The sequence below is a fragment of the Opisthorchis viverrini genome, assembly GCF_000715545.1.
Source record: "Opisthorchis viverrini unplaced genomic scaffold opera_v5_28, whole genome shotgun sequence".
Classification (NCBI taxonomy): Eukaryota; Metazoa; Platyhelminthes; class Trematoda; order Opisthorchiida; family Opisthorchiidae; genus Opisthorchis; species Opisthorchis viverrini.
This window is the reverse complement of record NW_008751684.1, coordinates 1229031-1256906: the sequence shown is the minus strand read 5'-3', so window position 1 is coordinate 1256906 and position 27876 is coordinate 1229031. Positions and strand designations below refer to the sequence as shown.

General features: G+C 44.2%; 2 protein-coding genes across 2 annotated transcripts in view; one reads left to right on the top strand and one right to left on the bottom strand.

Moving 5' to 3' along the window:
- Nucleotides 1–377: 377 nt before the first annotated feature.
- T265_02335 (hypothetical protein) overlaps nt 378–27876 on the top strand; it is a gene marked incomplete at both ends in the record, with an annotated part of 54467 nt that continues 26968 nt past the window's right edge. Inside the window, 13 exons of the mRNA XM_009166549.1 lie at nt 378–653; nt 692–733; nt 768–905; nt 941–1020; nt 1056–1122; nt 7950–8039; nt 11197–11252; nt 11488–11608; nt 17385–17484; nt 20241–20311; nt 20676–20761; nt 25369–25417; nt 25822–25911. Of these exons, the coding sequence (XP_009164813.1) occupies nt 378–653; nt 692–733; nt 768–905; nt 941–1020; nt 1056–1122; nt 7950–8039; nt 11197–11252; nt 11488–11608; nt 17385–17484; nt 20241–20311; nt 20676–20761; nt 25369–25417; nt 25822–25911 (1266 nt within the window). The remainder of the gene's footprint in view (nt 654–691; nt 734–767; nt 906–940; nt 1021–1055; nt 1123–7949; nt 8040–11196; nt 11253–11487; nt 11609–17384; nt 17485–20240; nt 20312–20675; nt 20762–25368; nt 25418–25821; nt 25912–27876) is intronic.
- T265_02334 (hypothetical protein) lies at nt 6084–26022 on the bottom strand (the record flags this gene model as incomplete). The annotated part of the gene is made up of 2 exons (XM_009166548.1): nt 6084–6281; nt 25933–26022. 2 exons carry the CDS (start codon nt 26020–26022, stop codon nt 6084–6086), a joined length of 288 nt encoding a protein of 95 aa, XP_009164812.1.

Here is a 27876-nt window from a genome sequence, read left to right as displayed (position 1 = left end):
TGCCTCTCCCTCCCTCTCTTCCCCTATTACAGGTACCACGGACGAGGCACCACGGGCCCTGGACAGGGAAGAGTATCCCGCTTGTACACCCCCCTAACTGACCTTGACCCAACCTTGTACACCTCTCTCCTACCGGTTTCGGTTCGGGTTAATACACATGCGTTGTTGCTACACTCCGGCCTTCTCCCTTGTTCCACCCGCATGTGTACTGTGTATACTGTGTGGATTCATTAATACCAGTCCGTATATCTGCACATTTCAGAACTGACGTGTGCCGTCCTCTCGAACGTCGAATACCGCTGACTTCCTGACATCCCACGCTACATTGCGGGGTTTCTGTTGCGGTATTTTTCGTTTGCCTCACGGTAGTTCATAAAATGCTATCTGCATCGGCGGCACCCCAAAAAAAGAGACAGGGTTTTTTGCCTGTCGCTATGGACTGCGTGACATTCATTGGATCATGCATTTCGTTGTGGGGAATCGGATATATGGGGTTTAGTGGCGCGTGGGTTGCTCTCGGATCTGTAGGCTATTTCTTCATCAAACTGGCCCGAAGCAGGCGCGCCAAGTTAACAAGCTCATTGAAGGCAATAGGAGAGAATGAAAAACAGTTCATCATCCAGAACTTCTCAGTTCGTGACTTGCCTTCATGGGTATGGCATATGATCATTTATAAAATATAACTTTTCAGGTATATTTCCCGGATGTCGAACGTGCTGAATGGCTGAACAAAGTAAAATTTTTATCCATCCTTGATTTGTTACAAGGTTATAAAACGGCTGTGGCCTTATATATGCGATTATGCCACAGACCTCATAAGACAGACAGTCGCTCCTGCGGTGTCCGCTCAACTACCTTCCGCCTTGCTGCCATTTGACTTTCTTACCTTGGATCTCGGTGACACAGTATGCATTTTATTAACGATTAAAGGTGTTTTCAGCCACCACGTATTGGAGGAGTGAAGGTTTACATGGAAGAGAGCATAAGGCGCGATGAAGTGGTACTGGACCTAGATTTAATGTGAGTTTTGAAGACACTTACACACATCAATGCAGGTTGTACAGTGATGCCAGAATCCGCGTTCAACTTGGAAATGTCAAGGCTGGTGTGAAAGAGTTCGAGGTGGGTCCATTTTATACAACTAAATAATTTGCTCCGCTAGTCGTCCCATCACCATGATACCGCCCAATGAGGAGGCGGCAATGCTGCCAAAAAACTGGTAGGGTTGTTGGCTACTTCATCAGTGTGGCGGTATTTATTGTGGGTCATGTTTTCTAGAGATCATGTATCTATTTGAGACGAACACGACGGTTTGTCAGAATATATTGCTCTATCGAACTAGGGCAACCGCACCGTTTTAGACTTCAGGTGTGTTGTTCAGTATTGATAGCATTGTCGACTGGTATCGGCTGATCGGACTCCATGGGTTATGCTGGTTGGGCCTTATGCTCCAGAGGACTGTTTGCCTCGTAGAACCATCCTCGCCCAGCCTTGTTTTGGTTGGAGACAACACAGGGATGATCAATCTATGCCTTGACAACTGTGCTCGTTTTAACTGTGAGTTACAAAATGGAAGATTGCTGGCGACTACTGAACTCTACATTTGATCATATCGCCTAAAATTCCACATTGTAGGCGTCCAGTATCTCCCAATTTCAAAATGAGTCGATATGAGCCCACTGTAACTAAGCATGCATCTTGCTTATCCATCCGACCGGCTGGCCGTCTGTTCTTCTTTCCGACTTCTGATGGTAACGTGAGTAGTGGTGCGGTATTAAAAGATCACTTCACCATAAATCAACGGATCACGCTTACGCAAATCATGCTCGAGTCACTTCATTGGGCGGAGTATGTGTAGGACTCTTTGGTAATCTCCACCGCCACACCGTGCTTCCCCTAGATTTAAGCAGTGCCGCATTAGAAACCGGTTCTTAGAAACAACCAGTGTATGCTTTTCAGACTAAGTTTCGTAAGCACACGACGATGCAGCGCACCTGGTTATTTTGGACTCTTGTCCCTTCAATGATAGCCCCACCTCATACCGATACAAAGCATATTTTAACCTGGTGGAGGAAAAACATACCTCGAATGTACGATATTTAACCTCACTCACCAGTAGTAACACCTTTGTCGCACGGGACTCTACCTTCCTCCACCAGTTCACCTCCTCTCGTGGTGAAAACGGACGGAATAGTTGCCCACCCTTGGTAAATCACTGTACATTTAAGGGTAAAAACATACCGAATCGTGCAGCCAGGAAGTCGTTCTGGAAAGTTGTGAACTTAGTGCCATCACCACCAAGATGTTTCCACCTACGAGCTCTGATTCCGTATTTAGAAGAGCGTTTAAAGCGTTTAGAAGAGCCCTTTGAACGATTTCGCTATCAGAGGTTAAAAGGAACGGGGGAATGGCAAATGTTGGATGCCGCACTAATTAACGCCTATGAAAAGCGCTGGTGTCTATTGATGGCTATATCCTAACTCTGGTGGGACATTCAGCGTAACAGGGCCCACGCAAATGTGAGTTTACTTGGTAATACAGAAGGTCCAAGCACACAGTTAAACTGAAGTTCGGAGTTTTCCATCCACTGCTGTATGGTCTTTCATATATTGTGTGCCGTCTGTTTTGCCTATTTTTTTCCATGACATCTTTCCACCTAGCACGTGTGACGTTGATGAGTTGCAAGGGCTTTCAGCCGATCCCAGAGGCAACAGCTTTCGCTTCTTAAGTGCCTCTAGCGTATCTCAAGGCCAAGGTGATATGGTCTACTGGAATTCTCATGGAGCGTTTCTTGGCACAGTATGAAGGAAACCTCATATGGTGCGCAACAGTTGAATCCTGTATATGCTCCTCGGTATGACAGCATATATCTATTCCGAGTATCCTGAAAGTTCTAGCCAAACCACACTGATCGCCAAGGTGAATTTGCGTGCAAACAATGGATTATTTGAGCTTAAATGGGGGCGAATAATTACAGAGTTAGGTTCGTTCCAGGAGTCCGTACTTACAAGTGCGTCGTAGCTCCAAAATGGGGGTAAGTAAACGCCACTGGGCCATAAAATGCTAGTAAATGGAATGAGTACGCAGAATCCACCAAGTTATTGGTTGATGGATGAGAGTTACTGCGAGCCAGCGCATTTGAGAACACCATATAGGAAAACGAAAGCTGTTGAGTGAGCCAATCGCTATCATACCATTGGGCGAGCATCTTGTCTCAAGAAAATGCAAAGTTACGTTCCGGTGCTTGAATAGCCCCTCTGTTGGCGCTCAGCAGAGATGTGTCTAACGAAGTCAATGTGCGGGTCTTCAAACGTCGTATCACGTTCGCCAAGACTGCTTATGTTTGAGTCCAAAGGATCTTGCTTGCGATACATGCTTCTCGCGGACAGATGATGGGAGGTCTCCAGGTTTTTGAGCACTGATGTTTCGGAAACGTCTCCGGGATTGGTTGGTCTCAACATATTCGTGATGAGGTAATTAAAAAGAGGCGTTTGTTTGGGCAGCAGATGATATTGTCATTGAATCTATTCGGTGGCTCGGATGTTTGCTGCGCATACCGAATCGTCATTTACGAATGTTCTTCTCTATGTCTTCAAAATAACGCAAACCGCGAGGTGGACAACGCTTTACTTACACCATGTGTCCGCAATCTTCCGGGGAATGCCTTATGAGTATGTTTAGAAGAACCGGTCGGTCAACAGAATCGAGCGTGCCATTGAACTCAAGGAAAACCAATTTTGTGGATTGCCCATACGTATACAATTGTTACAGCACTTGACTGTCTGAAGAGCTGGTGCACACAAGTTTTCACCCGTAATTCAGCTTACTGCCCTCACGTAATATCATAAAACTGCGAAAAATAATCGAGGAGGATCTCTCATCCATCCGCTTCAGTGGTCAGCTTGCGAAACTACTGATCGGAGGATCCGTGTTTTGAATCCGCCCTGATTATTTGATTGCCTTGGCTGCTTCACTGCAGGCTTGGACACTCTGGTAGTGTTTTAGCCATTGTACCTCTGGATTGCTCGATAGCTATGCAGCAAATGGGCACCCTACTCGAACCCTTGTTTTGGATTTCGTGCAATAGTACGTTCTTTTGTGTGGATTTCTTGATGAACGAAATTCCGTTTGACCTCCATCCATAAGAAGACTCTCTATCAGAGCTTAACAGGAGACACTTGAGTTCTAAAAATTTCCTATTTAACCCGAGAAGAAAACACATCAACAGTGGTCCAGGTGTATCGTTTGGTAGTCATGCAGCTATCTCACACCAGTAATATTGCTGATTCACCGTCCCGTAAAATTATCAGTCCACCTGGGATTTGTTTGCAATAATAGATATTGAAGCACGGTAGACAACTGAACGTGTCACTGTTATCTGTTGTTGTTATCTTTCACGTTGCTTAGCAGCCGTTCACCGAAAGGGTGTCACAGCTGAACGATCATCATATGGACTTGTGAAATGCGCAAGCAAAAACTCTTAAGCATTATGGTACAGAAATGCGGTTGACAGGTTTCCTCTGTTTTAATTGCGTGTCATGATCCTGTAGTCGATGGGGCCAGTGAGTTTCAGCACAACCCTGGAGCTTGCGGTGAAAACCACACAAGTTTCTTATGATGTTGGTGATACTACCTTATCGGACGATGGATTGAAGTGTCTGCCACTGAAGTGGAACCGCTGAAGGTGGGTATGGAGGCGCGCGACAGTCAAGCACCAGTGTTTTCAAATCCATGTATCTGTCTTGGGCTTCTGAGTCAATGTTTGTTGAATTTGTGGCAGTTGCCATGTGGGATGATTCGCATCTTCAGTTGGCGTCAGGACGGTGACCCATAATAGCCTCACAGACATTGGAATTGAAGAAAGATATGTAAATCTATCCCTAAATCACTGTGGGATGCACACAAGATTTGTCACATGAGCTATGGAACTCAAGCAACCAAAACGCCTAGTGTTCACAGTTTCCATGATAGATGGATATTACGACCACAGTGTAGTGTGGCAGACCACCGTTTCTTGCTGGTGATCAGTTACGAGTGGACTGCTCCATATTTAATTTGCTCGAGATACCTCGGTGGTTATATATATATATAGACGTTCTCGCGTCCCTCTTGAAAACTGGGATGATGGTCGACGGGGTTTGATCCTGTGGCATTCTGTTCACATTCCAAATTTTATTCAATATGGTTGTCGAGTCGTTCATCAGAACCTCATCACCTTTGAAGAGTGCGCGGTGTAGAACGTCTGGGCCAGGTACCCTGTCACGTTTAAGGACTAATATCACACGCTGGGTTTCTGTTGTTGACTGCGGACTGGTGTCGATGGTCCATTCAGGATCACTGGATTCTTCCAGGGTATGTGTTGAAGAAGACCAGCTGAACTCTTTTTTGTGGTGTTCAGCCCATCGTTCAAGACAGCGATCTTGTGACTGAATTGCCATTCCGTCATTTTCGCATTTCGTTTTGCCAAAAGTTCTTTTGACCGGTTGATCGAATTAGCTGAAATGGAGTGCGGTTTTGGCCTGCAGCGAAAGTTTTCTCCATCTCTTCGTCCTTCGGTACCCATCAGCGTTCTCTGTCATTTCTCAAGCTCTTGATTATCAAGGATCTGTGTGTGCCATCATAGTCACTAGTCGGTGGTATGATCTTTTTGGTACCAAGTGTTAGGTGATGGTTTGGGCAAGCAGTTCCGAAAGCTGAGAGCATACCCTCTTTAACCTGCTTCCATTCAACTTCCAAGCAGTTTTCGTCATTGTGCGTTTCCAGCAGCTTCCTGGTCAGGTCAGCTTGATATTCTGAAGCTACTGAAACTTGTCTAGTTGTCTAAGCTCCTCTGATTCGCACACAATGCTGGCGGAAAGCGAATTGATGACCGAGGTCGCACATTGACATGATCAGACTCAGGTTGCATGCCTCAGGAGGAACGACATTGTTTAATTGAGGGTCAGTGACTGATGGCAACATGGCCCAACTGAGTCCACGACTCTTGCAGTTGGTGGCCTCCAAGTAACTCGATGTGAGCGTTTGTGTTGGAAGTTCGTACTGACGAGGAACATACGATAACCTTCACACGACTGAACCAGTCGCTATCCATTATCCGTACGCTGATCACCAACACCGATTCTACCACCTAATTGTGTATCTTCCGGACTTAGTCGTCCTACTTGGGCATTCATATCACCCGCCAGGATTACTATACCTCTCCTTCTTGCTGACCGGAGCAGTCGCCTCAGATCTTGATAAAACCCGTCCTTCTCAGTATCTGAACTGTGGTCTGTCGGGACCTATGGTAACACAACAAATAAACATCTTTTACCGCATTGACCTACATTGATCTTAATTGAACCACACAGCGCAAAGGCGACTGATTTCTGGCATCCGTTGCAGTAATGCGCTTTCGGCCTTCAGCATACATGGGCATAGCGAAAAAGGAAGGTTTCGGCCAGAGATGCATTTTCTCAATTTGACACATTACGGACATTAAAGAGTACAATGTGGATCAGATCTTTAAAGGTTTGTAAGGGATTATTTTGTTTCAGTTTTTTGGGCAACAGTTTAGACACAGAACACTGCTTGGGGGACTGCCAGACGGGTTTATCGCACTGCATCATTCGATGACTGGTGAAAGAGTATTTGGGAGGGCAGCTGAGCAAAGAGCTTGAAGGACAAACAATATTGCTCAGTTGTCCAAGCCGAAGACGGGGGTACTCCACCTTTAACCTTTGACTCGAAAGTCTGACCCACAAGGTAGTGGGAAAATGTAGGGTTTTGTTCGCGAACCCTGTACCTAGCCTCTGATTCAAGATTCTGAACCGCGAGACAGCGGTTATTAGGGTTTTCTTGGGTGACCCTTCCCTCAGTCAGTCACTCAATAGTCTGACCCACTTGGCTGCAGGTGGCTGACTGGTAGGAGAGCGCAGGAAGTAACGCATTACTGCCTCACTCCTAATATGGCTGCGTACAGCAGGTGCATTTTAAACAGAACTTGACGTTTTGTTTTTAAACATATTTCGACTGTATCAAATAATACGCCGGCGGTTACGGTCTACCTTGCGCCGTCGGAGTATGCGGTTCCTAGAGCTGACCTTTTCTAACCTGTCCTTTGTAGGGGGAAGGTAGCATTACTGCTTCCATAAAAATGGATATACTGATCGCCTGGGGGAAATATCTTACTGCTGTTACACTCCTATTGCATGGGACGGTATGACTTTACCTCCAGACCGCCTTGTAATACGATTACTCGCTGTAGGAGACCCGTTCTTCGTCGACCTGTTCCCCGTTGGTCTTCTTGGCATGCAAAAACCTTTTGGGACTGAGTTCCTGCCAGTATGGCCCGCGGGATCACTGCAGCGTAGAAGCCCGACAACCACGACAAGGTGACAGCTTTAAGTCGGGATATGCCGCTAAACTGTCTAGTATCGGTCTCATGGTTGGGACCCCATCGACAGTGGTTTCCTACTATTGCGAACGATTTAACGTAGTTGAAAGTCCTATCTGATTTATGTCTTCTGAGTCGAGTGTAAGTATTCAAGGACAGAAAATATGCTGGAGCGCGCACAGTAGCTAATAACCAGGATTCTGGCAGGACTCTCAATAGGATTGTGACGAGCTAGCTCCTTAGATCACACACCTATCTCCATTGGAATACAGATGCAATTAAGCTTCCATAAGTTTTTAGAACGGACCACCCCAGTTTGAACCGCATTTTTTACTCTAACCCCATAAGTTCACAGCTCAGCAGGAAGGCATACTTTGGAATTCACAGCACGCTGAACGTACCTGATCTGTGACTTTCAAGTGGATAGACTGGCTGTTCGAATGATTTGCGTGGTTAGCCTGATGCCTCTTTTCCGTGAACTAACGCTTAGAACATAATCTAGAATGTCCCTTCACTTACTCTCATCGACATATATGTCGCAGTTAGTGGTATGGATACTTCTGTTTTATTTCAGCTTCGAGGTACAATGCGCGTGGTAATGAAACCGTTAGTCCCCAAGGTTCCATTTGCTGGGGCTGTGACAGTTTGTTTCTTGGATAGTCCGGTAAGTTTCTAGATCGAATGATCCTGATCCTCACCATTCATTGACAAGTTTAAGTCCGAAATGCTTATTGGCACAAGACCTTAAATTAGGGTTGCATGGCAGTGAAGCATCAGTGTAGAACACTGACGTTGTACTGTCGGCGATGAGTGCGAGCCAGATTTTTTTCATTTGCCTTTTGATATCCTTCCTGGTGGATTAGATTTTGTATTGTTGTCTCGCGTGCCTTCATCTTATAATTAATGAACCATATGCGAACTTTATGTTGCAATGCTTATCCAGTGGGCTAGGATAGGTCGCAGGTAATCAGTGTTCCTCAGGTACATTTCACTTCTATACTTGAACAGTTACAGTTAACAGTCATTTTTCTACATTACGGTATCTGTTCAATGTCATTTCAATCAATTTACGACGACCGTTTGGAGAGTTCAGAAACTGGGATGTTTTGGTGAACTTCCGATTGGTCCGGATGTTTCACTGTGGTCGAAGTTATTGAGCTTTTCCACTTATGGGGTTTCTTTACTGCTCTGCGGCATTGTTTGAGTGGAGCGATCCTTACGAAAGCACAGTGGATTCTATGGACTAACACCCTTGCGCAAATTAAGATGACGCTGACGGCAGATCCGACTGAATCTCTCACCATATTCTCTTAGTGAATATGCGGAACAAACACATCTCCATATATCATCTAGAATGGCGTTGGAGTAATTCTTTTGGTGTCTTATTACTTATAAGTGTCTTTGAAGTTCATTCTGTTTGGTTCATCACTCACTGTAAACCTCTTGAAATTGTTTTGCAAGTTTTTCCTTACTGTTCAGAATGTTGTGCTGAAATCTATGGTCATTGTCCAGCAGGGACCTGGGGGTCACACGCTCGCTTTCCTAAGCCCAGTCCTTCCATCCTGTTTTCTTTGGTTCTTTTAGTTCCGCTTCAGCTATACAATTTGTCATCTAGTTCCATCAACTTCGGCGTTGCATTAATTTTGTAAAATTCAATGAGCACCTTGATTTATCCACACGTGCTTCATCCGATAACTTTTGTAAACCTATGATTATGAAAATGAACTTGTTGCATCGAATTACAGTGACGCAGTTTTCACAGCGCGATGCGCACTATGGTTTACGTGCTAACAGAATTTTTAGTCACATTCGGCTTCACTGGTCCTGTTGAGCAGTTAAGTGTCGACTTCTTGGGTGACTCCAGGAAATAATAGTGAATTGAACTAGATTGAACTAGGATTGAACTAGATTCCACTGTCGCCTAACTTTGAAGATTCCCGCACTCGCATGTTGCACCACCTGGTTCCATTCATTATTCAATTTCAAACGTTCCTAGTTGCCCACAAGTTCTTGACTTTTGACGGACTTGAAACTTCAGATGGTCTGACAAGGCTAGTTGATCACTGGTTAGTAGTCTTTTTCCATGATCTTTTGTAGTGCATGTTGCTAGTATTCTGTAGTAGTTGTGCCAGAAGATAGAAAGACCGGGCCTTTTGTTTGCATACCAGATTGCCAGTTTAGGTGTCATTGATGTCGGTTTGATGTCGGTGATAGTTTCCAGTACTGCCCAGCGTGCCACTCCATCTACTAAAAGTCCGTCAATGTCAGAGTCTGAACACAGTAATTCCCGTTCACCAGCACAACTCAACGCTGTATAGTCTGAAAACGTTCTTACAGTTGGTCTCTCGTGCTCCGGGCTGGGCAAAGTTATTCTGATTTCAGACGTTCTCTTTCAATTTTGCGGAATGAGTAGATGTGATTGAAGACACCGAGTAGGAGGACAAAAACGTAGAAATGTTTTTCATAGGGGAAGTTTAAAGTCAAAACAAAGCCTTGGATTAAGTGTAAGAATCCGTGAAAAAGGTTACCAACGGCAATCGAAACGCCGGATTATAACATCTTATTTCACTACGCCGTATTATGACTTTGAACTTTCCATATTATACACCGCAGGACGCCAAGTGTCTGTTAGTCGTTGCTTCTCGACCTCTGCTACAGGCCTTCCTATAATTTTCAACATTCATCCTCTACGGCAGTGCACCAAGCACGTTCGGGAAGGGACTTGGCGGCCGACCCGTCCTTGCAGAATTTGTATTCCAATTCACTCATAGCGCGCAGATATTTATTAGTTCCCTGTTCCTCCAGACCCATGGTCAAATGATGGAAGCGACGTGCTATACAGATGGCGTATTTGAATGTGAATCATTTTAGTGCGTTGGCTTGAATCAATTTGGTCAGCAATCGATGAAGTCTTGTTGATCACTTAACCAAAAAGAATTACTCACCCAAGACCAAGTACCGCGCAGCAATATTTTGCCAGCTATCTAGTCCACACTCCGACAGCAGGAATAATAATATAATCACCAGGAGCACAAACAGTGCAGTTCCCATGCTTTATCCACTGATGGTTTCCCATTAAGCGATATAAACTGTCGGGTTGAGAATCAATGTCACCAGGCCCACTATGCCTGTGATTTTCTGTTCTGGCTCCACTTAGTTTAGCCATTTGGTAAACATTTGTACTTTTCGATCGATATATGGGCAATATTCGACTGCATTAAGGGGATATAGGCCAACTAGTGAGATGATAGTACTTACTTCTCGGCTTTTCAGTCATATTGGCTTCCCTGTTTTCACTCGGATGTTAACTTCTTCTCATACTTGCAGAAGAATAATTTTCAAATTCATTCCTGCCGTTTACTTATCTTGTTGACAACCATCCAATATGAAGACATGCCATCCTTAAGTTTAAGCTATTATTCCAGCAGTGAATGTTGAATTGGTGTAGCTTTTGCGCAGCTTACCCATTCACTTCTTACCTTTCTGTAGAAACAGGTAAATAGCTTAACCTAGGAGGGCTTCAGCCTACATTATTGTGAGAAAGTGCACCGTTTTTTTTGGAAGGAGCATTGAGCTGACTTCAATCCGATAGTTGGAACCATAGACTAGAGAAAAGGGGGCTAAATTACTTTAGGTTTCATCATTTTCTATCGCGCGATAGCTTCGGATGCGACTAAAGTGTGAGAATTTTCCTTTAACCTCAAACCTTCATCTTATTTTAGGAATTTCACTTTGTAGCATTACTCTTGAGCAGTACCACCATGTTAATTTTTATGCGAATGAAGCAAACCTTTTAATTTGCTTCCTTCCATCCTTTTTAGTACATCCATTTCGCGCTCACTGACATTGGTAACATCCTCAGCTTACCAGGACTCCAGTAAGTACTCAAACTATATTCGAAACTTTGTTGATGCTAGATTCGTTGGTACCTCAGATACTACTCTTTTTCACTTGGACAGAATGTCACAATTTTCATTTGAATCTTTGAGTTTCTTTGTGCAGAAACAAAGCTGGTTTTGCACGTTTATGTGCTTTTTGTCGTTTTTGTTTTATCATATGGGCGACTAGACAACATTTTCTAAGTAACACCACTTTACTCCGTTTCTAATCAGGCAAACACTGAACACCGTCATTCGCAATGTGGTCGATGAACTAATCGTTCTGCCGAATCGGCTGCCTGTGCAGCTGCTAGACAACGTAGATATCCAACGTCTAAAGTACCCTATGCCACAGGTTAGTTGTGTTTCACTCATCGACTTTTTACCTTATGCCGTGGGTGGATGCTGCCAATGAACTTTTGGATGCTCGCCAGAGAACAAAACCGTGCAGCTGTATAGCTTTCAAGCACCGATTCGTTTTCCTATTGGTTGTAACTTGCTTGGGGCCTTCCACCATATCTTGGCAACAGCACTGGCATAGTCAACGATCATGGACGTGAGCTTGTATCACAGTGCTGAGCAAAATAGTTGGTCTCGATGCTTTGTCACTAGGACGCTGAAGTTATTTTTTATTTCGAATTTCAAGCACCGGCTTTTCTTAGTTTGATATTGACCGAGCAAGATTACTCGGGAATTTTACCCATGGAGGTTGTCCGAATTTCACCAGAAACCGTTGACTAACCGAGGTTCAAGAACTGGTTACTCTTTCCAAATGGCAAGCCAACTGGCTCAGTTGTCACGAGTTTAACATTTGTTCTCTGCAGATCAACTTTTCTGCACCATCCTGTGGTCGAGCCTACGGACAGTAGTTGTCGCTGACAGTAGGTCTGAATGCTTCTCTTTTTTTCACGACGACGCATTCACTACTGCATGTATGATCTGGCGTGAATAGGATTTCTCACTCCTACTTGATGGACACTGTTTCACGCAGACAACTTGAGTTTCTTGTATACTCACGTCGAAGACAGTAAAACGTTTGACGCTGTCCAAAATACCGTCTCAGAACCGATGCAGTTAGCAGCTAATCACTTTTGTAGCACCTGAAAATGTGGTCGTAGAAATACTGCGTAAAAAAGAATTAAACTTCACTGCCCAGCGATAGTCAGCAAAGCCACGGATTATCATGCAAGAAATTGGGCCGGCTTCTGGAATGATGTCTGCAGAAGGTTTCAATGAGGCTAGATCCAGAATTGCAAGTACAGCACGTTAACGAATCCCGTTTTGATCAGAACTCAGCACCGCAGATCATTATCCGCTTGAATCTTTAAAAAGGGACCAGTCCATCCACCCGACAGGAGCCGAAGAAAGATTATGAAACCAAGGTCCTTGAGCATCCCAAAGATGAACTTTGCGAACACATAGCGAACAACAAATCCATTGCTGTGCTCCTGAATGCAAAATCACTGAGTGTCCATTGGGAAACATCCAAAGAGAAACCCGGTCTACCTATCTGGTTCTGTTTTAATCCCAAAATCAAGAGACTGTCACAATTTCACGGACCAACGAAAGTTAGCCAGTTCGATTGCTGTCTTCACCATCACTTCAGCACACAAACTCTCAAAGTTTCAAAAGCGGATCATCAAACCCCTTCGGAATAACTAATTAAACGAGTTTAATGACTTTGGCTTTTGTTGACGATCTTCGGTAGGAGGCATCGCATGATACGGAGACGTTCCCTAGTTTTTATGCATACTCACTGTACACAAGTGTGTTATTAGAAACAAGTCATGAAGCTTTACAAGGTATGTATGAAAATGTCTCGTCACCCATTACCTGTACCAATGTACCACCCACTGAATTGGAGTCCGGAATCGATCTCTGTCTACCATCTTTCTTCACATGTAGGAGGATCTTACACAAACAAACTAGCATTTCCATTTACTTCAGCTGTGGCAAACCTTGTCATTGGTAACCCAAAAACAAGTGAACAATTTTTGCGCATTTAGTGCCACTGTGTTGATGGCGCATTTGTAGTAATCCGACGTGGGTTTTCCAGTGACCTGCTGGTTTTCCTCAACTTCCTGTTTAATGATGTGAGCTTCGATCGCGAAACCGAAGGTTCGAGCGATCTTTAAGTCTACTGGTTCGCTTTTTCACAGCTAACCAATCGGATTTTGGTGTGTCCGTATGCTGAGAACCAACTCACTTCGGACTGTATTTGGATTGTTTTTCACGTCAACCAGCGAATATAATGCGAAATGTTGTTCAGTTACTGATGATCAGAGTAAGCAAGGTATGCTTCAATGAAGTTTCGAAAGCTAGCGAAAATGACACTGAAAGAGGTACTGCATCATGGAGCGGACAGTAGATTAGTCACAAATGGGTCGACAGTTTGAAAGCAGGCTCTTCCTATCGACTGTGAAGGTTCCCGATCATCAGCAAACTTTCGAATGAATCCGTGAGGTTTCAGTCGACTTTAACATTCACACTGTCTTCAAGATAGGCAATACGATGAAAGCTCCTGGTCTACCCTAAGAACCTCATTTCTTCAGATGGTCAAGCTGACCGTGTATAAGGTTGCAACACAACCTATATAGGAGAGACTAGTATACAACTGAGAGTGCGCCCTTCCAACCAGAATAGGTACGCTCGTTTTCCGCCTCAAAGGGCGTCTCAGTGTAAAAAATCAGGCTGTTCAGTCATCGGTTTGTAGGCCCCACTAGATATTTCTACGACCTCGTTCGGTCAGGATAAACCGACTCAAGCAGGAGTTTTGATACAGGTAGACTCGTAATGTGTGGAGCCTCTGGAGATTCATACTCAACTTGCACGCGTCAACCGAGACGACAATCTGTCCATGTAAGTTGTAGAGTCACGACTAATCAATGATCATACTAACCAGGTGCCTGGTTTGTTGACTTTGACCTCAAGCTGTCAAAGTCCCCTTGACCAATCAGTTAACGTCCTTGTAACCATAGTTGTCAGTTTGGCTTCTTTTGTTTATTTTGTAATCCCAAGTATTTCAATCCTGAAGTTCACCCGCGGTCGAGTAGAAAAACCTCGATATGTGAACGTTGTATTGATCCATTAAATGTAAACCAACTAAATGTCCAATACGACACTTGGTCTTCCTCTGCACCGAATTCGGTAGGGACGCTTCAAAAATATGGTGTAAGCCTTACAAAACGAGCAGTGTCGTATTGTTTCATTCCGGGCTGTAATTAGGATCGGATGCACTTTGCAAAATAACGTTACCTCGGTAGGTGTTGGCTACTGTTTTGTTTCTGGTCCAACGTTGCCTCTGTTGTTGCCCGATCAGCAAAGCTGGTGGCTTTCCTCGGTATTATGGCACCACTCCGCTATTCTGGGCTGTTCAGGCCCAGGGCTTGTGAGCTAGAAGTGGCAACTCGCGTGTGGATTACACCGGGCTATGCGATGGCCAGTGGCGTGAGGACGGCAGTACCCACGTAGTAAGCGTAACCAACATATGCCCTTTGTGGGAGTGACTATCATCAGAGAACCCTATAAGCACTTTCGGCACGATAACTTCGACGCAACAAGCCACCAGCTGTGCTGCCCAACTAGTTCGTCTTAAGTGACTGTGGGACATCCAACAGACTTCGATACCATAAAACTGCAAGCAATTGCCGGTTCTGCAAACAACTCGAGTCCAAGGCCGTTACAAAACATGACATTAAGGTAGGCAAAAATGCCCGTGCACACTTCGAGTGAATTTGGTGAATGGACCGGTTGAGCTGTTTTTGGGTTGCCTTTACATCTTTTTCCCTATTCTTTCTCTATTTTTAGCCAAGAGATACAAATAAGTTTAGAAAATAATACTCATGACTAAAAAATCCAAGCAGTGTATTATCTGTTGCATTCAACGAGTGAAAAATTGAGCTTTTCGGAAGGGAACAATTAGCTTTAAGCCAAAAGTGTGGAATAGTGAGAACGCTTTGACTGTCATACCTGCGTGCGTGGTGTTTGGCCTGCTTCTTCATGACTAATTACGTAGAATGCTCCGGCAGCATTAATCTGACAGGTTAGCTATCGGTCAGTGGGGGAAGTTTAAACTCACGCAAAGTAGTATTTGCGAGGTCTCCACAGTATTCAATTGTCTTATATTTCAAGAAAATATCGTGAACGTTTTCCTTATGTGTGACGAATGATGTTGCATGGAGTCAACTATCAATACATGATGTTTTACTGCAGAATCTGGTGGTTAGCCAGTCATACCTTGCCGTTCTGCTAACAAATCCTGTCTACAAAGAGGACCAACTACCATCACTCAGTGAAAAAACTGAATTTCATTTACTGGACACTACGTCAATAAAGCTGACCTGATCAAAGTAGTACAAACTTTACCTGTTCAGGCACAATAATTCAGCTTCACTGGCTAATTGAGATCGAAGTCGTGTGACCAGTTGATGGAGTAAAGCGATAGGTTTTTTCGATCATAAGCTGATACCTCGTGAAAACCCAAGGCACCCCTCGTTTTAGGACACAGCAGATCTCAGTGCATAAGCTGGTTAGGTCAATAGGATTACGTTGCGCTTTGAGTTAATCCGTGGTAGTTACATTTGACCGTTTCAATGCCACACGCTAACGAGCATGCGGATGTGCAACCACTCATGTGAGCAATTTCGAAGCACATCTGTAGTGCTGCCCATGGCATCTAGCTCACAAACAATATGCAAGTTACTCGCGCAATAGATCCATTTGCATTTGATTTTGACAGCAAATCCCTGCTGAATAAATCGTTGACGATATTCTTTGAAAACTGAAAATTTTCGTCACAGCCTTGTGCGTATAACAGGTCGGGCAATTTGATCAATAAATTTGTCCCGGATGATTGATTGTCCTATTTTACTCGTCCCATTTCAAGTAGGTAGTAGAGCAGCTGTTTTAGCGTGAACTACCTGGAAGAGTTAGCCAATCAATATTACTCTTGGTTACTGTCTGTTTCCACACTTGGACTAAGTCTTAGGTATACGGCGGTGTCTTCTATGCAGAAAACACTGTCAGGATGAAATCACCGATAGAAAAAGTCATTTGGGAGCAAGGCTAGAGCCATTCAAATATATCATGGTTGATGTCAATTACTGCGAAATAAATCCGCGTTATAACTAATTGGTCCTGTGAGCACACTGAGACGATCATTGCTGCTTGAATGGAAAGGTTTTTTGTCTTTGTTTTGAGTGGGGCTTCAGCAGACCATATTTGATAGCCGATTTCGAAAACGTGTGTGGTTTGCAAACAAAGATACCGCGAATCAGGTTAATGACGAGCTAGGGAACTAGTACTTGTTGTAAACGGAACCGCTCGATCACGACACTTGGCAGCAGCAGTAGGGCGTAGCATCATTCTTGGTGAAACCGGTCGTGGGCTGTCAAAAAGTTTACAGCAACTTTTTGAGTGGTGTGTTCCGTCTATACAGTTTATTGTGATATCTCGGACATCATGCCAACTGAAACATGTGCCGGCCTGGTGCAGCACATTCAGTAACGTTCAGCTGTAGCACCCTTGCGGTGCCTAGCTACCATGCCACCCGAAAGAAGCTGGCTGTGATACTGCCAGGTTGCTCAAGCCTAGACAGTCGAACAACCTTATAAACGAGGAATTCTGCTGAGTTTCAGGTGAGCCTCCCGTGAAGACCAAGTTGGTATTTGGTGTTAAGTTCTTTTTATGCGACACATCAAGGAAATGTTAACTACTGACTATGTGAACTTCAGACGAATTCTGTGGAGATCTACTGGCATTGTCTGTGCGACAGTTTTAAAGGCCGACTGAATTTATGATTCATTTTCCGACTCCTGTCGATTCTATCCACATTTCTTTCACTTTTCCTCGCATTTGCGACAGACTTTATTTACGTTTAATCTACTTGGTTTTTTTGTAGGCTTTTGTTAACCCTCGAAACTCACTCACCTAGTTGCTTCGTCGTCGATGTTCAGCTCTCTTGTCCTTAAAAGTGATGACAGTACTTCGAGTGGATTAATCGGGGCTATTCGCATAGCGCTAGTTAGTCTGCAGTGTGCCATCCTTACGCCGTCTCAGTTCCATAAGTGATACTGCAAGAGGCCTGTTGTGTTTACCGCGTCACTCTTCCTTTCTTTATGATCTTATTTCAGGGTGTCCTCCGTGTAAATGTGATTGGTGCCCGCCGCTTAAAAATCGGTGACAAGAATCTTATTACCGGGGGATCCTCAGATCCATACTGTGTAATCCGAGGTAAATTTATTGTTTCCGAAACTTTTTATCACTACCTGTTTTTCGCAATTTGTTGTTTTGAGGCGATTTTGGTTTAACCACAAAAGGCAACATCCTACGTTCCGAGAAATTAAACAGGAAAAACTAGTTGATCATGGGTTGTAACCATGACCTTTTCAGTCAAGAACTTACCACCCAATCCCTGACCTATAGTGAGCTCGATTAGAAATATGGAATCTGCAAACGGCCACTACAAAATAAAGTATTTATTCATCGTTTTTCTTCCGAAAAATTATGGAGTTTACGGTGAACGACAGAGCAGTGTGTCAAGTAGGCTCGCGCGAACCGTCAAGCGACAAATCATGAAGGCCACCATTTGGCATACGGCACTCGTTTCGTGTACAATGTAATCGCATTCCAGAATGTCACTGAACGTCGACAACTTGTGTGGAAGGTGTCTTTTCTAAAATGCCGTAACTGATCGGGGTTTACCCAGTCCAGTTGAGTTTTTCAGCTTTAGAGCATGTGTTCAGGTTGGTTGGTTCAAGTTTTCACGGTATAAAACGAATGGTGGCAGGATAACCGAGCACTGAAGACCCAAAGATTTGACATCAAGTCGTTCTGCTATTCTGGTGCTAGAAAAACCATGTCAGTTGCTTTGAAGGTTAAGGCTTTAGCGCACGCGCGACACTGGCTGAGTGATAGGATCATGCCTGCCAGTGTCATCAACTTCGTCATGTCTTCGTAATGTATTGCTGGAAACATCACAAACGAGAGATTCAGCGGGGTTCCAGATGAGTTTCTCGCAAAACCAAATTAGTTTGCAAATGGGTGTATTTGTCATGTCTTGTTTTGAGTTCCCCGCATTCGGACCGAATCTGCCGATTGAGGGGCTGCTTCGCATTCAGTTTAAGTACGTGCCTTGCATATTCAGTGGCGAGTACTTCAAAAGTCACGTGCGTTCACCGAAATTGAGGCCAAGGTCGCGGTGTCCGCAACACTGCTCGCATAAATTTCGGAGTAACTCAGGCGCAACTCAAAATGAAACCGTGCTTCCATATGCAGTCATACCTCAGTAGGTGTTAGGCGCTCCATTGGCACGGTCACCGTTGGTAGTTTAAAACTAGGATGGGGGCATAGTTCATAGCATTACCCTTCGTTGTAACGACTTCAAAAATTGATGAAGTCTCTTGTTGAATGTGTTGATGTGTGGTGTAAACATATTCGTCTGTAACGGGTATTTTTTTGGTTTGCACACTTCGCGTCCTTGAAATAAGGAATACATATTGCGCAGCTGTAGTATCTATGTTGAGCGTTGCATTCGTAGCCTTCAGAAGGTTGCAGTGACTCCCGGTGCCCGTTTCACATATCTCAGCCTTGTTGGCGTGTGGGTATATCCGGATTCCGGCATTTCCTGTTGACTGTTTCATGTAAGCAAGAGCGCTCCACCCAAATAAGCTTGTTCAATTTTCACAGATAAATTCTTGGTCTGCGCTCTCGGTCGTAAAAGTAAAAAATACTGAAACTCAGTGAGGCCAGGTACTGGAGCAAATTCTTGGTACACACCTTGAGCCCTTTGTATGGGTCAAATATGTGTGGCTCTAGTGGCCACCAAGGTTTATTGCACTTCTATTTCCATTCTGCATGGTCATATGGTGTTCCTGAGGTTGGTAGTTGTCCGCACAGTATGAAGATATTCGACCAACTCTGGCTTACACACAATTCGGTGCTGTCCGTTTTGACGATTTTCGTTTTTCTTGTGATTGTGACATCATTGTAGTCTTTCTGAGGGGTCAATACACCGAAAGTTTCCATACACTGCAGTGCAGGTTAGTGGGGCGTATTAACTGTAAACCATTTAAAAAGTTCCTCACCGCCATTGGTAATTATTCACTGGCATTAAGTTTGTTTATGGATTTTGTGGATAGCCATACATTGAGGGCGACAGCTGTGGTGCAGTAGAACCACTTATTTTCACCCAGGGTCCATGCACTTACGTTTCGTATATTCCTTTAACTGAGCCGGGTGCTATTTCGCACTGCGGTTTTTTAGGTGTATCACTTTGGAGCTGTTCCACTGAAGTCCCACGCGACGACAGTTCCAGCGGTACCAACGGTAGAGCAGTAGCATGATACCTTTTGACGGTAGGCATAGCCCTCCCGGTTATCTGCGTGTAACCCTGTCCAGGCTTCGGTAATCTGACAGTGTCCCAGCCATCGTGCTTCCTTCGGGTGGCATTGTAGCTGGGCCCCGAAAGGGTGTTACAGCTGAACGACTGATGAAGACGATCTGCGTGCAGTTAGATGCTGGCAGCGTGAACCTCGCCACCGTAAATGACTTCTTCGTTTACCAGTGTCATAGTTGGTTGCTTCACTTTAACTTTAAAGAAATGAAATAGACGAAGAGTTGGGTCAGACAACGGAATTCTCCTGAAAGCTCCACTTGTACCTGATGCACATTAAGTTTCCGGAGTAGTTCAAATGTTAGCCCATAAGCGTGAGGATACAATCACAAATTTCTCAGCAGTTTCGGACAGATAGCTAATACCCCTAAATTTTTTCTCGGGTACGCGATTCTACATCACTCCGTCCAAGACCCCATAATTCTTTTTGACAGTACTGTCATCGATACACTTTTGTGATGGATTTATTTCCAGTCAATCCTTCCTAGCTGCATAACATTTCTGTTTTCTCCCCTGCATATATTGGTTCGTCTACACCACCTAGTGAACGGTGAGAACCTCTTCATCCAGTGATCACTGTTTTATCCCCTTCTAGTTGGCGCCAGAACTTTCCAGACTGCCGTAATTCAGCATACTCTGGAGCCCGAATGGAATGAACAGTTTGAGGTGATAAATCATTTTTATGTTCTTATCCTTGAAGGTTTTGAAGTTAGTTAGCTTTTTTACATTACGTGATTCTTTAGCATACTGCTGACCAAAACCAGCAAGTACAACCGGTCATTCGTGTCTATTTTTCATTTTATGTAGCTCGGTTTTTCTGTACAGATTTAGCCAGGTGTAACTTTTCCTAGTTAACTTTGCATGGCATCACTTGTACTGACTGCCTTTAAAACAATAGCAAAAGCGACGGGTTGTTGCGATGAATGCTGCGTTTTGTTTACACAGTATGCTAACCCGAGGCACAGACAGTCATTTGACCACTTGATCATTGTACCATCGTTTTTACTCGACTGGTTTACATTTATTCCAGGTGATCGTAGATGTTTGGCAAGGTCAGTCGCTGGCTATCGAGGTACTTGATAAGGATCAAGGGAATAAGGATGACTTCCTTGGAAGGTAAGTGTCTTTGCTTCTGAAAAGCATACTCTCTGGGAGCGCAAATATATTCTTACTCTCGACAACTATGCTTATTTTCAGATTAATTTGATTTTTATGGTAGACTCAGCTGAACCCCTCGTTTATGATGTTCATCAAACGAATGTGAAGGCCGCCTCATATTTCAGTTGGTATGATATTCGAGAAATCATAAGAAACTACTCACAGGGTCGAACAGTTTCCAGCAATCATGTGATTAATTGCCTTCGCGAAAATCTTAGTCTATTTTAGTAGACTGAATTAAGATACTTCACTTGTGGTGCACTTGCCTTGTTGGAATGCACGGATCTGTTCACTCGGGTAGAGAAAATGCTCTCATTGACAACCGTGAGGAGAGAAGAACGAGGGTGCCATACCAAACCTTTTCCGCGTACTTATTTCCAACGCTGTGTTCTGGTTCGTTCAGTTGTAGCACCGCTTCGGTGTCTAACTGCCATGCCACCAGAAGGAAGCACAAGGGCTGGGATACTGCCAGGTCGTCCAAACTTAGACAGGGAAAGTCGAGAGGCAGAGGTCGGGTTTGAACCACGGATCTTCCGGCCCAATTGAGGTCTGGTTTTAGTGCGGCAAGGCGACTAGCTGTTTGCATCCGCGACACCCTTCCAGGAATGCACGTCGGCAGGGGCACGAAATCAACCTTCAGTGTTGCAATAACCATGATCTATGTCCACCCGTTTTATTCACTCAGCGTATTAGCCACAGAATGACGTCGATATGACCAGGGTGACTCATCGCCCATCACAGGTAAGCTGCGATGATACCTAGAAAAAACTCGAAACCCTCTGAAGCAGCATCATCGCGATGAAAAAGGTCTTTCGGTTTTCTGGGGTGCAGACTGTTTGGGGGAAGAGGAGTAACGAGTAGAATCCTACAATATCGGGTGAGGTGAGAAAATTTAGCAAAAACTATAAGCCATCAGAGATGATTTTGTGAACAAAATCTCCTGTATGCCTCAGTGAGTTTATTTTTCTATTTAATATAGTGCCACTGATACCGATCATTTCAAACACAAACTTCAGTTTTAACTTCAGAGCAGTCCGTTTGATTTGCTCGGGAGGGTTGGATAACTTCAGTGCTTGTTTCTAGCCTGTATTTAGTGGTTTTGTTAGGCATCTTCAACAGAATCTTCGTTCCTAACCTATTTTTAAATCAATATTGACTGATGATAAAAAACTCACATGTCCTGAATGCCAATGCAGAAATAACCTTGGTATTGGTTACTGTTACAGTACAAGCTGGTATCTTAGATTTATCTAAGTGTCACATTGCTGGAATTTTGCAACACAAGCCTTTGCTATCTGTCTCAGATACTCTGTCTCCACAATGACTTGGGTCGTGTTGTCTTGAAGCATTTTTTGTAGCATAGAAGCTTGTCCTTGGTAAAATTTGGCGTTCGGCACTTTTGGAGCAACGAATAAAGCATACCAGGTTCATCTGCAGCACAGCATCATTGTTGGGCCGTGTAATGTGATGGTGAAAAATTCGTGATGTGCAGGACATGGAGTTGCGGTGAGAATTGAAAAACATTTCAGTTGGATGGTGAGATTTTCTCACTTGTCTGGTTCGGGCCCACATGGTTTCGCCAGCACTTTTGCTGCTGATCTAGCAGGACAGCGAAAAATCGATCTCAGGGGCGAGAATATGATCACTCTTGGCCGGACTGTCGAGCAGACGTTTGTCTATCGTGTTTGTTCCCTGAAATAGTACTCTTTGATTTGCGGGGGATGTAAGGTTACTCCCATTGACGGCGTCTGACTTCGACGTGATGTTCAGGCTTATCTACTTCATTGATGTTTGAAGGTTTATGCACCTGGTCTTGATAATTTTTCCTGAGAAAATTAGTCATTTTTTTGTGCTAGGTCTCAGTTCCTTCTCTGACAACTGCTTAGTTGCTCTTACTGGTGCTTTGCCGCTTACGATGAACTTATCTCCACAAGGCACACTACTTATCGTTTGACGAAATCAGTGGATGTGCGATAACCAAATGTAGTATGATCGTTGGCATCTGGATCCAGCAACGGGATCAATAGTGCTTGGAAGAAAGAATCTACACTATACTGCCTCTTGCAATGCAAACCTCCAAGATGGTGACGAAAGATAAGTCTATGGGTTCTTCGCAATCCGAACCGCTGCACCTGCACAATGTTTAAGCACTGCGCACAATCGTCTGAACACCCAATGGGCGCACGTGCACACATTGGCCTGAGTGACCATTCGTCAGCTTCCCGTACTTTGAGTATCGCGTTGTCTGTCGAATACATTCCGCACACTCACCCTGACTGCTGCGTTATGGTAACCCAATTGGTGGGCTCTCGGTATAGGGCGGACCGCCGTTCGCAGCCCCAGTGGCTTACCAGAAAAGCCGAAAGACCGCAGTGGATGGGGTTCTTTCATTGCGGTCACTCTCCTAGCATGGTCCATAGTCTTTCGTAAGTTTCAGCTTGAGTGAAATGTGCACAGGACTCTTCTCACCCTTCTGAGCGTGTATCAGTAGCTCTTGTAGAGAGGTGTCGCATCTTGGAAGTTTGCTTAGATTCGCTTAAATTATCTGATGATCTCTTGCTGTAGGGGGGTAGAAATGGCCCCCCTAAACCCATCTGTTTGATAACATAGTTCTTCATAAGGCTGCTCTTCCCACCCGTATTCACTAGCACATAAATTTCCTCGTATTCTGCCCGATACGTTGAAAAAAATTCGAATGTGTACGCCACGGAGGGCAAGCTTGGTCGCCTGGAAGAGGTGGCTACTCGCGTTAGCTTTGATATAAGTGGCAGTTGGTAAGGGTCTCGTGATCAGGTGGTGCATTAAGGCTTAGTAGAATTTGGGCGGGCGAATACGCGATGTCACGTGGCACGAGCAGACAAGCTTGAAAGTCTCATTCAGGTTCATGTTTTGGTCGCTGAATCGGTGAGTGAAACTGCCGAGAAACAATCAATGCATCTGGGTGCAAAATCATGACAACTGCAATAGAAAAAAACGCCTATTTATGAGCTCTCATTACACTGCAAGAGCTTCGGTTTTGTGCATTATCAAATACTAAAACACTGTACCTTGTTCACGGTTTCCAAAGGAAATCAACGGAGAATCGAATACTCGTGTTAAAAGGGTGTCTTGTGCGCAAATACTAACCAAGTGATAGATCTATTGATCATTGGTCAGTTGAATGTTGATCTGTTCATCGAGCTTGGGTTTACCCGCAAACGTTTTTTTTCGCGTATTGATGATGCACTTTCAATTGGTGACTAAATTTTGGCCACTACGCTCGGCGACCAGAGAGACAATCCCCTAACCCTAACCCAATAGAACCGCCTTATCTAACAGTGTTTCGAGCGGTATATCTAGTGGTTAGCGAAGGAAGCAATAAGCCGTCGAAGAGTCGTTGGCTAGGAACATTTTCTAATGCATTGGCTTTGGGTACCCGTATGCTACGCAACATATTCTCTTTGATATTGATTTACCTGCTTCTTAAAGTTACATTATATGGCCCTTAAAACTAGTGAACTTTTTATATATTTTGCCACATTATTGGGCTTTCGGCCTTTCTTCTGGGAACGGAATCGCCCCCCAACTTTTCAGGAACCTTTCAAGGAGGTCAGGTGGCCTCTCACGAGGTAGCATATACCGCAGGAATCTGGCGCGGAATGCCTGTCAGGACTCCTATGGGTGCAGTCTCTTCTTTGAATATCCCTTGTGGATGGTTGTGGAGTGACCATCGTTGATGATATTCTGGATCAGATCTCCACACTATTCCTATAACCGTTTGCGTCACTTCTTGCGGTCATACAGTGACACAGGTGATGATGCAGCCGCCGTTATGAACGGCCAGACAGCAGTTTGTATCCGTAATATGGTGTATTCTGTGAAGTGTATTAATTCTAAGATTTAATTTTACGGCTTGAACCAAATTTACAGTACACCGCTGGACATTGACTATGAGTGGTTCACTTGCGATTTGAGTTCATTTCCCCCCCTGTAATAAGATCAGTCGACATCACCAGTTGGCGCAAATGTCGCTTATATTATTGATTGCGTACAGTTCCTTTCGACACACAGCACACATGTAGCTCTGGTTACTGATCAGCTGAACAATTTCTGCTGCTGAAAAGTTGTTGACTTATCATGATCACTGAGTTCATTCAGGCACTCCGTAGCATATGTCTTCATCTGTCAACCTTTGTGTTTAAGCCAGGAGTTAGAGTACTCGGCTACTCCCGGCCAACTTGTCGAAGTGCTGTGTTGGATTCTGATGACTGTCCTCGATAGACGACCAATGAGAGGAATGCCCATAATGTCATTTGGGAATTGAAAATGTGAATCCGGGCTCCTGAGTCGGGTCTGAACTTCGGACACCATTCATATCACCGGCGGTTGTCTCAAAATGAGCTCATTTTTGTGTGTTTGACTTTTCTGTCCAATTGTCCCATTGCATCAACAGTTTTTTGCTGAGATGCAGTATCTGTACTTGTAATACTGACCCCTTCCTAACCAAAAGCCTTTTCGCTCCAAACTTGTTTGATTTCCCCAACTGAGTGTCGGTTGATTAACCAAGTCATTTTCACCGATTTCAGAACATCAATTCCTCTAAGTTCGGTACACGAACTCGGTGAAATGGATACGGTGAGTGACTTTTGGTGATTTGTTTCCTTTGCACCACAGATTTCAGGAACGGTATCCTTTCATTTCTTGGAGGTTGGCTAGACGTTTGGAGCTTGTGTAGGTTGAGCATAAAATCGAACCCTGATGAGTATGCTACTAATCCCTTGAGAACTTATTTCGGCTACCTTTCGTTTTATTCTGTATCTGGTAATGTGTAATTTTACACCCTGAGGTAGAACAGTATGTTTCGCTGAAGATAAAAAGTGAATCATGATAATAATCGTGGATTGTAGTGAAAGTGATTATCATTTTTTACACTGTAACCGTATTCGACACTTGGAACCTGTGTTTTTACTTGAAAAACTCGTTTATAACACTTCCGCCTCTCTGTTTCACGCAACGTTATGCAACCTACTCACTAACAGTGGACCCCCTTGGAAGAAGTGAAGACTGGTTCGATCCACTTGAAGTTGGCTTGGCTCGCTCTCTCGGATAACCCTGATGACCTATCTCAGGTAACTGTTGACTAGTCTTACTAACAAGGCGATCTTCACACTATTTCGAAGATTCGTCACCATTTTGGTTCGGTAATTTTTGATCCGAGCTAAGCGGGCACGCTGGTCCATTGGTCAACAAACACATGGCATTTTCTTCCAACTTTTTCACATTTTATTTCGGCTGACTTACGCGACAGAGTAAACCGACCCAATGGCTGCCATAGATTGCGGCTATCCACGCTGTAGTACTGGCATCGGCCTTTACGAAGATTTCATCATCGTTGGATTTAGTAGACGAACAGTGAACTGTGTTGTTCGGAATGCAAACTAGGGTATCCGTCTCAAAACAGATTTATTCCTTCCACGTTAAATTTCATATTGAGGCAATCATCGTAATTTTGCTTATCAGCCTTTGTAATATAGGTTCTCTGAAGAAGTTCGTTCTTTTCGTCCCATGGATCTTCTATTGTATGTTCCTGGGGCGCGTACGAGTGACAAGGCCGTAGTTTTACCCCAAAGTGGTACAAAGAGACAGGTGATGGGTGCACTAGAAGGGAACAGAAGTGTTTCGGGCCTAACGTTTCCGCAGCACTATATGTACACTTTAGTCTACGGTGAAGTTATTTGCCGCTGATGGTCATGGTGATAATCGATCTTAGATTATGTCACTGAATAGCGTTTGTCTAGACAGCAAACTTTGCCAAGTGCGTCTGGCTATCAGGCATTCAGCAGTGGTTAATATTCCTGTCTCCTACTTGTCGTTAGTTTGCACAAACGCGTTTGTTTGCAGAGAATTCAACTATTGTCGCTCTCCGTGTTTGGCTAATAGGGAGTACAAAAGGCGTCTAAGTGCTCTGAAACACCAAACTGAAAAAACGAAATTTTCGTTTGCCTTTCAACACTTCTGTTGCATGAACTCCTAAAAGCTCCTTCGTCATCATCTGGGCAAGGCACACTCAATTCTTACTGGAGCTGCCGATTTTAGGCAACAATCGCTCTTCAGCATCCTAGTTCTGCCCCAGTAGTCGTTTTGCCTCTCACTCCCGTTATTTCATATTCTACAGATAACACTGATTCAGTTTTTTCCATCTCTTCTTTCTGCTTTAATCCGGTGAGTAATGTTCCTGGGCGTGCGGTCGCAATTTCAGCTCTGTAAAGTATGGTGACGTGTGACGATGTGTGATTCCTTAAATTCTCCCTTTTGTTGTGCACTCCAAACAACGAGCAGTTCGTTTTTCTTTGAAAGTTCCGTTTTCGTTGAACTTCCCTCTGCAGCGATTGAATGCTAGAATGTTGTCGTTATTGTTATCTGCCTGAGTGTTTTTTGCTCCTGACGGTAGGGATATCTAATTTGTTGGACGGTAGACGTTTGGCACCCCGAAGTGAAAAGCAACAGGCAATTTGTTATCTTCTGGTCCGCAGACTAACCAGTGACATTGTCTGCTGAACTCATAATTTCCATTTTCGAAAAACCACTTCACTAGAAAGTCATGTGGAATCTAAGGAGAGTAATCGCGCCTAAGGATAAGCCAGTCCCACTGAGATTCCATAATATCGCTTTTTTAGCGGCGATTTAGTTTGCAATCTACCACTTATTCAGACGGATAGGATTATCGGTGGCGTCCTCTCATATGGTAAGGTAGCCGTGTACTGGTTGTGGTTTATAACGATACTATGGGTTCATTGTTGCAAGAGAGCGAGAGATCTATCGGTGCTGACGTACGCACTGCTTTTACATCGCCCGCAGTTCGCTTGTTCCCTATGCTGAATGCGCACCTCGAGTCCAACGATGGTCATTTTTTCGGCCTGAAAAGTGCTTTCGACTCTGTCGATCTTTAGATAGCTCAGTGGTTGGAGCGCGAATTTATTGACCGAAAGGTCCCTGGTTCGACTCTGATCTCCGCCTGTCGACTTCCCCTGCCTAGGTTTTGGCGATCTAGCAGTATCCCATCCCTATAGCTTCCCTCTGGTGGTATGGCAGTT